Here is an 11,882-nt window from a genome sequence, read left to right as displayed (position 1 = left end):
TTAATCGGTTAATCGGTATGGTACGTCCATACCGATTAACGCGTCCAGGCTCTCCAACATAAACATGTGACTGTAGTATAGTCACATTAGTCAGTCATTTAGAAAAGAGCAATATTTGTATTGCGCACTATAATGTCTTATCCGACCGGGCGGGTATGCTTTGATGAACACGCGTAGGTACTTCATAAAAAATCAATGAATGAACTGGATACACTGGCGCATACTGCGCCCGTTGGAGCACGAAACGCCACTGTCTTTGTCTTACATTCCGGGTGGGCTCGTTTTATTTACAGTCTTATGCCTAGTCTGTTGCGTCGTGCATCCCAAACACTGCTCATTTCCGCGATTATACGTACGCCGACCCACGAACTAGAACGGCTTCTTGATCTACAGTATCTGTTTCCTTCGTACAGCTTGCCAGTTTTTTTCATACAAGTTGCAAGAGTGCAAGATAGAGCACTAATTCACTGACACCATGAGCTTTTCAGCGGCATTATGGCATTGTAGCGGCGGTTGTCGTTTATTGATAGTACTTTGTTTGCTGCCGGTATACCCGGCTAATCTCATACTACCAATGAGTGCAACATTCACCGAAGATGAGTTGGCCATCCTCTTACGAATTTACAACCAGCTGGCTAACAATACGAACGTCGACGAAAAGCTTTTGTTGGATTTTATGGCCCAAAACATGGATATGTTTTCTAATGTTTCTGCGGATGTGTTTCCGTTTGAGGAGCCAGTTAATGAGTTGACACTATCGTTTCGCATTACTGCAACAACGATGCATTCAGCCATTTTTTTACTGGGAGTGTCTGGTAACTCGCTGCTTGTCGCGGTGGCACATAGATCTGCTTTTCTCAAGCAGCCGATGTATATCTACTTGGTAAGCATATAGATTTGTGTTCCTGTTTGGTGAGCTGTTCAACATTTTTGATAAGTGATAATATGGAAAATCTTTTACTGATTTAAACTGGACAGGTACGTTCATGTAACAAGGGGTTCCTAAATGTTTCAAAAGATTAGAAAAATCGTTCCTCTTCAAAGCAAACGAAAAAAGCAGTTGTAGCCAGCTAAACATTGATAACTGGCAGTGAAAACTGGAACATCAAGGTTTAATAAAATTATAAAATGTATGTCACAGTTATGAGTCTGAGAAGCACCGCTGTGTGCACCGCTGCAACTGCGATAAAAGAAAGCCGTTGGCAAGTGCACACTTGCCAACGGCTTTCTTTTATCGCAGTTGCAGCCATTTTGTCAGATTGTAGGACCTGTTCTATTGCTTTGAGTAGATTTTTATAATTTTTATTGTTACGACACAAGAGCAGACAACACCGAAGGGACTTCAAGTATGGTCGAACCAAAAAATTACAGTTATATGTTAATGCAATCGCCTAAGACAGATCACCGGATTTGTGTAGAAATTTAAAAACAGGTACATACTGACATCCAGAACTGTAAGGTTAACAGCAAGAATGCATTTTCAAGACGACGCAATAACCGCATATCCATGGTCGGCTGTCCAATCACACTCTCTCCCTTGAAACTTCGATGTGAAAAACGTGGCCAGCACAATATTAAATTTCTTTTATAAGTAAGATGTTCTTTGAATATGAATAAAATTCTCCGTTTCCATTCTGTCGGTAATGCTGTACGGATTTCTTAGGTATCGATGGCCTATGCCGATCTACTGGTCTGTTTGACGGCCATTCCAGAAGCCATTGTGTCTTACCATTTTCAAAACCAGTGGTTTCTTGGCCAAGTGGGCTGTTCCGTATTTGTTTTCCTCAATTTTTTCGGGATTAATGCCGGGGTCGCCAGGTAATGTGGACATCAGAACTTCAACGTCTATCACATATTCGGAAATCGGACCGCAGTTAAACGCGTTGCCTTCCGGAAAACTTCGCTGTTCAAACGCATTTGATCTTTCTTTTATTTAAATCGAAAAATGTAGCACTTGCTTTGAATTTTATATTACAAGTTACCTTCCATTAACAATGCAATCTTGCACACATGTATGTCGACGTTGTTAACGTTATTGTGAAATAAATCTCACGTCTCTATTTTCTTCACGAGAATTTGTTTTACAGCATGACCATGATGACCTTTGAGCGCTACCTTGCCATTTGCCGTCCATTGCTAGCCCGCAAAATGTGCACCGTGGAGCGCACGCGCAAGATCATCATCTGCTTATGGATCGCCACCGCAGTCTACTGCTCACCCTGGCTCGGTCTCACCAAAACAAAAGCCATTGAAGACATAGACTGGGAGATCTGCGATTTTCGCTTAACGCAAGGATACTACATAATAATTTTTGGAGCGGATTTGTTGTTATTTTACTGCACTCCGCTGTTGGCAGCGCTAATAATCTACGTAAGGATCGACGAGACATTGCGCAAACGTGAAACGGCGATTAATGTTTTGATTAACACGGTGGAGGACTGGAAACTCTCAGGGGAGTCAACGATGCGGCATAATGATAAGCAAGAGCCCAGCAAGCCAATTTTGTCCACCTATGGCAGCGCTGTAATTAACGGCAAAGGTTATATCTGTGTTTTTAGTCGGATTGAATTAGTAATAGCTCAACGCAAGCGAATCAGAGCCCGTATACAGGTAAGCGTAAACATGTACGCAGCTCGCTACATAAATTTGAAAACGACAACGTATCAGCAAGCACTGGTGACCTTTTACACATGACCCGCAAAGACGTGACACTGACAAGGCACTTTCTAGGTCGTGCGAATGCTTTTTGCGACCGTATTAATATTTGCAATTGCCTGGCTGCCATTCCGTGGGCTGTTATGGTACAACACCTTTGCTGTCACACCCTGGATCAATGAATGGTACTCCTTGTTCGTCAAGACACTGATTTATCTCAACTCGGCGATAAATCCAGTTTTGTATAACATTATGAGTGCGAGGTTCCGGAGAGCATTTTATCAGATTATCACTTGCAAAAGTATGAGCATTCATAACAAAATTGTTGCTGGACTGAGTCTATAAGTACAACTAATCATCGAATTTCGTAGAAGCACGCCAATCGACCAAGAAAGCCAATGGCCATTGATTGAGTTGCGCGCTTTTCGCGTATCTTTGACAAGGTTCAGTTATTACTCGTAACACAGGTCTCCTTAGGTACGGTAAAGCAGTATGTTGACCATCAGTCATGATAATATTGGTGATATTTTCTACTTAAAAAACCTCATGTTGTCATACTGCTGCCCAAAGGGCTACCCGCACAATGTGCATTTTTGTGCCGCCGAAGACGTATAACTTATTAGTCCTATGCTTAAAGTGGGAAAATGAACACTCCCATATTACGAGCATAACTACAAACTTTTTTACTGAACGTTTCAATGTATACAGTGGTATTCATAGTCTTAAACGAAACCGTTAAGCGCACGAAAAACAACAAGTTCGTAAGGATTGTAAAAATACAGGGGCAGTAACATTACTTCCTGATTCCGGGATTTCTACTGCCGCTGCGCACCGTGGACTTTTAGTGAGAACCTTATCGGACAACTTCCACTATGCGCTTAAAATGTGTCCAGTTAGTCAAATTCGTCCATCAGTTTATTTACACAATATTTCCACAATATTTTTATTTGTTTTTATACTGTAAAATTGGTTTGCTTGTTATTCTACTATCTACGATTAATAATGAAATTTTATGACCTGATCATGAGCTATTACAGTTATGGCGATGCATGTGTGGCTGTCATTATCATTGGTTGCTTTAGAGTAAACTGAATGGAAAAACCGTATTAAATACGGGTATCACTATGCAGTTTCCTTCAGACTTGGACGACGGGTGACTCGCGTCGCACCTCTGGGTGACTTTCTTGCCGTGCTGCTCATTCTGCAACCGCTTACGCTGTTTAGCGGCGAAATGGTTTTCCAAGCAGGCAATACCACCATATCACCCAGCAATGCAACACTAAATTGGCCCTGGACGACATCGCTGTACCTTTTCGGCATTGCTTCCAAAACGACACTAACTTGATAATAATAAGGTGCGAAAAATTCAGGATATACGAAATCGAAATTTCATGTAAACTGTGAATGCAGCTGCAGGACTTCTACGGGAAGAAAATCGCACCATTCTACCAATGATAACTAAACTGCACCGTCCTGGCTGGACAATCGGTGAACCCGGGCTGAATGCAGAACTAAATTCTTTATTTTTGACATCCCCCGCCTTTATTTATGTTATTAGTTTGAAAACCCCATTCTACTTAGAAGAATTTTTATAAAATTAAGTGCCAGCCCATCAGATGAAGTGTAAAAATGAACTTTATGCGTAAAAATCGTGGCTGGTTTCATTCGTAGTTTTTAACCGCTAGTTTCATTCATTGAGCCGGATAATCAGCAAATCTGCATTTGACTTTATGCACTCCCGTTTTACAGGTTAGCATGCGAACAGTTTGGTAAACATCTGTTTATCTGTATGAATTAGTTTTGCGGCAGATTCCAGGCGATAGCCGAATCGTGACCAGCGTAACTATATGTGGTATACGACGGAGATCAGTCGTAGCATATACAAGCGCGTAGCTCCACTTTTCGCTTCAGCTTCGATTTTCCATTGGAAAAGAACTTGTAGCGGTGCCCCCGCCTAACTGGTCAGCTGAATGTACTTATACATTCCACTCAGCTTAGCCCATGCAAGCCAGTTTGGTAAGTGGTGTGTGACGGTGGACTTGTTTCCCTAGATTCACCATATGTGACACCACTGACATGTAAGAAAAATGTGTATAGACTGTAGAACGTAGACCATTTAACTCTAGAAAAATTGTTGAAAAAAAGGGGAAGGTTCCAGAACTTATTTCTGGCAGGGGAAACTGGGCAGAGAGGGAGTAGAATGTAGCCTTCCAAGGGCCGCACGACGTTCAGCGAGAAAGTTGCTGACTGCGTTGTCCACAAAGCTAAAGGCGTATATTTACTATGGCTTAAGATTGTCCCGTCACATCTTACTGCGCTGTGAGAATCGCAGATCGGTTGTATGGAAAACTGTTCTCTGCATTTCAGCGTAATAAACATTAAAACATTAATTCTGGATTGTATTAGTTCTACATTAATTTAATTATCTGTCGGAATCTGCCGCATTCCGCTCACACTGGTATGTTTAATCGTTGTTTGAAGTAATTCTTTTCTAGTTCAAATTTTGTAGTTATAAACATATTAATTTGAGATATCTGTTACCAATTCAATTTGATATTCATGTTCAAATGTCTGAGAGAACGTTGATTGTGGCAGAGAACTTCCAGTTTTCGAGCAACGTCAGAGGATCCTCTTACGTTGCTCGAAAACTGCCGTGCCGTTTGCTTGCTTCACGTACGCCGGACTTCTTTCGTTCTTTATCCCTCTGTTCTGAAACAGCGTTTCAACATCCTGGTTGATGTATTCAGTCCCGTTGTCCGTGCGCATCGACAACACCTTTCTACCAGTTTCTCTTTCTCCTGTGATAATGAGTTCTTTGAATGCATTAGCCACAGAGTGCTTACTTGGTAGTGTATGGACCATTCTGTATCCGCTGCTTCCATCTTTGAACATCAAGAGGTCCTTCCCAGGAGTCTGCGCCCATATGACACACATCACTATGACACGTCGCTGGCGTGTCCAAGTCGTTGGTGCCAAATTCCCACAGGCTGCGCCTTCAGCGCACCTCCATTTGGCGGCACCACACGTATGAAAGGTCGGTACGTTGCACGGTCACCTCGCACTCCACCCAGGAACGGCTTGCCATCTTTGCTGATTGTCATCTTGCCTTTAGCGTGGGAAAATGCGAACCCTTCTCGATCCAAGGTCACCGTGGACAGCAGCGTAGTGTCGCATGCATCTGGTGCATAGAAGACATTCTTCCAATCCACTTCGCGCCACTGCTTCCCATCGACGGACACTTCGACGTCAATCGTGCCAATATGGGTGGCCTTGATGCTCTGACTTTTTTCAACCACGAACGATTTGGGAACATCTAGCTTAACTAGAGTTTTAAATCAGTTGTATTTATTCGTGATATGGTCACTTGCCCCACTATCGGCGATGATCACATCCTCACTTCCAGTCGCATGCATGGCTGACACCATCATCGATTCTTTCTTGTAGGCGTGACCGGACTTGTCCTGTCGCTTGTTGGTGACTGTTTCCCTTTTGGCTTGGACCAACAATCTGCCTCCTTATGACCCGCATTGCCGCAGTTGTGGCAACTTCCGGTGAATTTCTTTTTCGCTCCAGTTGGTAGTCGCTTACCTTTTGCGTACAGCGACTCACCAGCTGGACTGGATCCGCTTCCTTCTCCCTGTCCCTTCATCATCTTTTCCGCTAGGAGCAACCTTTCCCGGAACTTGGACATCTCAGGATTAGGACCGGCCATCATGTTCCACGACGACACAAACGAGGCGTACAGTTTGGGCAAGCTGGCCAGCGTCTTACCGATCAACCAGGTGTCGGTAACCTTTTCCGGCTTCCAGCACGCGTCTATCTTTGCCGCTAGAACATACAATGATGCCATGAATGTATTTGCGTCGTCTACCTCCTTCCACTTGACTTCGAAAATCTCGGTCATCGCCGAAATCAAGTCGTTATCAGTCTTCGGCTCTTTCAGCTCTTGGATCCTCTTCAGAATCTCAGCGGACGTCTTGCAGTCCCGACACTGACTGAAGGTGGTATCATCCACAGTGGCACGCAAAATGCTTCTGGGTTTTCCATCGGCAGCTATCCACTTCAGGTGGTGCTCATGCGCTGCTTTATCCGTTGCCGAATCCTGGGGCATCGTTAGTGTCCCTTTCACAACGAACCACAAAGACTCACCAGTCAACACGTCCTCCACTTGAACCCTCCATCGCGAGTAATTGGAGTCGTTTAACTCGGTGACCTTTATACTCTTCAACTGCGCTATTGTAGTATCCACGCAACAATGATAAAACAAACTGAACACTGCTTAGAGACAAGCAGTCTCATAATCTGATACAATTAAGGTGGTTTTGGTAGTTTGCTTTAATGAAGAGTAATTCAAGTGTCGTTAACATTGTAATTGTAGCATCTTATATACTCAGTAAAACAGTCAGATTGACTAAACTTCTGAGTAACAACTTCGCCATTAAGGCCGGTGTATGACAAAGGGGCTGGGTGCCAACATGAGTAACAGACATTGGTAACGGTTACACTCATAAATTCTAACATCTATATTGATTATGTGCGCACTCTATACAGCTTTCTCACAAGCACTCTAGTACTGTCCAGTTTTTTGACATTTTCTGTCCGCATCGTTTTACAACTCGACGTTGTGTTGTACAATATATGAGGAAACAGGTGCACGCATAATAACAGTTTTCCATGACATTCTTATAAGAAGTTTGCAAACTGTGAATGTTCTGGTAGCCCCAGTTCAAATTTACGATGGCCAAGTAAGCAGATAGTTCTCAAAGGGACAGTTATGGTGGACAGGCAGCATTTGTGGTAATCCGTAATATTACATATTAAAGCTGCGAACTCCTTGCAGCATAAGCCGGCTCATGAACAGTTATCTTGAAGGCAACTTGACAACAGAATCCGTGGAGAATCTGGTAATCTCCACCCCACCAGCAGCTTAAAATCAGCTCATTATTGACTCCACGTGGTTACACTGTTACATGGACACTCTGGCAGGTAAGGTCTCTTACTATCACCAAAGCTGTCTGTATCCTGAACACTGGCCTGCTTATTTTCCACGCAGTGGACCACCCGTCCTACATGACCAACTTTACCGTCTCTATCTTGGCGTTATATTTTGCCGTCACTGCATCTATATGATCGGTGTGCAGCCGTGGCAGTTATACGCAGATCTGTTGGACGTCTGTGATCACAGACGTCGATACATCTATTTCTAGGTTTTTTTGGCTGGATCAAGTGCATACTGTATACGTACTGCTTGCGAGTGGTCAGCGTGATCCCGTTATGGGCACACGTTCAGATGGCCGTCAACCGGATGGTGGCGTTTCGTTTCCCACTTTCCAGTGTTCTACCGCAAACATAACACCAGGAAAACCGCGTTAATGATCTGGCATATGGATCATGCGTGGATGGATCATGCGTGGATGGATCATGCGTGGATCATGCGCACCATTACGCTGGCATATGGATCATGCGCTGATAATCTCGCGGCAATTTACCATTGGCGCTAAGTGGACAATGTCATCAATCGAATAATCCCAATGTGTCTGGTTGTTTATCTCTACGCATACGTTTTTGTTCGACATCTCCTTAAAAAATACAGATACACACCCGATTTAGGAGGCAATTTGTGACTCCGGAGACGCCGTTAAACAGTCGCTTATAACACGGAAGCACTCCCGGGTAACGATTGCGAGAGTCACATGACATCTACTGTAAATCGCCCCAGGCGAGAATTGTAGAACGGGCCAGAACCGCGCAGTTTCTCATCTCATCTTATGCTTCGGTAATTGTCTGTTGCGTTCCGGTCAGTATAACGTATTTTGTCCTTACGTTCTTTCATATCCGTGTTTCCACTTTCCAACTAATGGTACTTTGTCGGTCATGCATTTTTTAGCCTGCAGATCCTCTGCGATCCTGTAATCTGGGTATTGCATTCTCCCCCTTACGGTGCGACTGCCGAAAACAGCCAGAATAGCGGCAAATAAGAAAGATGTTTCTCTTATCATTTAAAAATAGTACTTACTGCTAACGATAAAATACAATAAAGTGGCAGTGATGGGTCACAGAAGGACAGAATACAATTTCGTTAGTAAGCGAAAAGCATCTCATCCATGTAATGATGAATCAAATCACCTATTTGTGTATATCATTCGCACGACGTTTTTCAGCATCGCTAAACATCGGTTTTTCCCATGAGGTTTTCCGAAAGGTTTTGATGAGAAGAAACGCTGAGATACACTTGTCTTTGTTTCTGAAATGCTAAAATATAATATTCAATAACGTTTAAGTATCCGTGCAATAAAACTCCTCAAAGAGCCTAAAATGCTTGCCACTAGTAATTATGGCAGATACTGCGGCGGTGTGTGTTACGCTGTTAGCACTTAAGGAAAATATTGAAAAAATTTTCAAAGCGCATTAATACGAGTATCAGCATGCACATGCATTGATTATGATATATGCAATAGCTAGCGCTCACGCACAGAAACACAGATTATCGTTAAATCACAACTGTTGTCCAAATGATAAACCGTATTACTAACCGTAAATTCACTAACTCTACCCTACTCGCAATTCTTCAAGCCACCAGAACGATGTACGAGCGACCTACCTGCAGAAAAAATGAGTTTGCTCTCATTGTGTTTGTTAAAAATGCCATATAATAAACTGTTTGGCTGCTGCTGTACACGGCTGTTCTCAAGTGATACTGCTGACTGCCAACATTCACAAAAGCAAACGAGCAACAGACAGTTATACTTGCAATTTTCTTTGAACTGCATGCCACGACTTCCATGAGAGTGCATTACCTCTAAAAGACAACGGACGCACAGTCGCACAGAAAACATACGCCATAGTAAACATCGCTCTACGCCACAATTATATCAACTTTAACGAAGCCAGCTCGAATTTTCTTCTGCAGGGGTCTGCAAGCAACGATCGTTTTCAACTCAGGCTTAAGACAACAAATTAATATTAGCACTGCGGACGAACTGACAGAGATTGCTTATAATGTTGTCTTTTCCAGTTTTAGTCAGTTGGATTGTTCTGATATCAGGTGTTTCCATCAAATTTTGCTTGGAGTAATATCATGTTTTGTGTAATTTGCTAGCGTTTCTGCAGTATGATTAGGGAATGTACTTTGTGCGGTTTATGGAATATACCTTGCAACTGCTAACGCACTAACAATCTCCCAGCCGCTCTGTTTTCCTAACATACGCAGATTCTATAATACAAAGACTACGAAAAGAATAAAGGTTGCATTTTCCTTTTAGTGTCTGTCACCCTGTTATGTCAGCCTCCCACCGATTACTCTCCGGCATCGACCGATGCACCGCTGACTACGACGCCAGCACAGTATCCTTGGAGTTGTGCCGCGGACACGCATCCGAGCTTGATCGCATGCGGCAGTAAGTGAGAAGTCACATCATTTGTTGATGAATTCCGTTGTAGCCAGTGTCCATGTCAGCCAGTCCAACAACAAAAATTTCTAAAACACCTCACATGAAAATTCAAATGAATAATTTTAGAGAGACAGCGAAACAGCCGACGCCATAACTATCAAAAAAGTTATTACAGAAAATTATGCGGACAATTAAGCATAAAGGCAGCATGCGATTCACGATATTATCGGCGCGCATCCAATGGTAAAACAACTGCACATTGTCTTCGCACACCCCGTTGTAGGGCGTTATAGGACGGTAACGATATGGTATGCTGCACACAAATCCCGGCAACGAGATAACATGGACAAATGCGACAGTGCCAAAGCAGATAGCCACAGCGGCTTTTCTGGTATGATGGGCGCGGTAGAAAACGGGATAACGAATGGCTATTAAACGGTTGACGGCCATCTGGACGTGCGCCCACACCGGTACTACGCTGATGATGCGTTGGCAGTAGTTGAGGAAGATACATACCGACCAGCCGTAGATTCCAATATTGATGTTGTAGAACTCGGCGTACAACAGCCACGACGGGACACCAATCATGTATATACAATTAGCGACAAACAGCGCCAAAACATATACGGTGAAGTTGGTTATACACGACCGTCGAATAGTGTGAAAGGTGATTAACGAGGCGTTTAAAGCGAAGGCCGCTAATGTGACTGATACTTTCAAACAGAGTGAGGCTGTCCAGCTCCCATTCAGAGCTGCACTGTTGGATAATGCTGTTGTGTTATTGCCTGTTTGAAGAATCATTTCTTTGCCAATTAAACTAGGTGATCGTTGGATAATAAAGCTAAAAGACCGATATTTGCAGACTTGTCCACATTATTGAAGAGAATGCAACGGCAAATTCAGTTCCAGTTTTGCGGTCGCAAATACGTCAATATCTTTGACATCTATGCACATGCAGTAAGTACATGCATCGGACGTACAGATACACCCCAACATTTTTTAATTATCCATAAATACTTCATCACTTACTTAAACAACTTTCCGAAAGCAATGCACGGAAGCGTTAAGAATTTTGTATGAAGTTTGGCAGGCCATAACCGACAACCGGAACACTTTAGCGCTAACTTACCAAGCGGAAACTTTTCTTAAGCCGCCTGTGTTGTGTATTGTAGAGCATAATGTTGATTTCCGCAAAATCCACTTTCTTCAGGGTGTGTTCGGGAGCGTTTTATCATGCCATCGAGGATGCTACGTCTTGCACTGCAGCGCACTGGTGAATATGTCATGATAGTGCATACACCCGTAACGCTCGTCCGGAGCAGAAGAGAAAATTTTTGGGATTAATCTTAGCATAGTACGCGCAGCAAACTGCAACTAAGTTGCCACGTGAACTGTATGCGTTTAATTTGCAACTTGGATTGTCGCGGAACGACGGAAACCTGCAGCATGCAGCGGGAAACAAGTACAACGTTCGGATTTCATACTTCGAGAGTATACGTATTCAGAAAATAAAATTTCGCGAGTGGAACGTATTACTTTTACGAGGTGCAACCGTGCAATGCACATTTCCTCGCTTCGGGTGATAGCAACTGTAACCACGTTAAGGGAATAGTACGTACAGATTTTTTCAGTGTCGGTGGGGCCTGGGACTAAACATTGACATTATTTGTATTTCTGCAGAAAGACCATATTAATGAGGTGCAGCCGAAGTATTATAATTATATTATTTCTGCTATATATTTTATAACAAAAACACTTGGCGATGCACTTCGAGCAATAAACTAACCCTCTACAATTACGTTATTTACGCACAAATTGAACTTTGATAGCTGAAAA

At 43.1% G+C, this 11,882-nt stretch overlaps 2 protein-coding genes across 2 annotated transcripts; both read left to right on the top strand.

Moving 5' to 3' along the window:
* The first annotated feature begins 574 nt into the window (after window positions 1-574).
* Window positions 575-4,110, top strand: LOC129592386 (thyrotropin-releasing hormone receptor-like). The gene is made up of 4 exons (XM_055488405.1): window positions 575-883; window positions 1,664-1,818; window positions 2,088-2,610; window positions 4,066-4,110. The coding sequence occupies exons 1-4, from the start codon at window positions 575-577 to the stop codon at window positions 4,108-4,110; spliced, it is 1,032 nt and encodes a 343-aa protein (XP_055344380.1).
* A 5,462-nt stretch (window positions 4,111-9,572) lies between these two features.
* On the top strand, window positions 9,573-11,402 carry LOC129592484 (uncharacterized). Its single transcript, XM_055488530.1, has 4 exons — window positions 9,573-9,700; window positions 9,918-10,052; window positions 10,909-11,003; window positions 11,219-11,402. Exons 1-4 carry the CDS (start codon window positions 9,655-9,657, stop codon window positions 11,321-11,323), a joined length of 381 nt encoding a protein of 126 aa, XP_055344505.1. The 5' UTR covers window positions 9,573-9,654; the 3' UTR covers window positions 11,324-11,402.
* Window positions 11,403-11,882: the final 480 nt, after the last annotated feature.

The sequence above is a fragment of the Paramacrobiotus metropolitanus genome, unplaced genomic scaffold (assembly GCF_019649055.1).
Source record: "Paramacrobiotus metropolitanus isolate TYO unplaced genomic scaffold, Prichtersi_v1.0 Parri_scaffold0000052, whole genome shotgun sequence".
NCBI classification, from domain to species: domain Eukaryota; kingdom Metazoa; phylum Tardigrada; class Eutardigrada; order Parachela; family Macrobiotidae; genus Paramacrobiotus; species Paramacrobiotus metropolitanus.
This window is presented reverse-complemented; position numbering and strand designations above follow the sequence as displayed.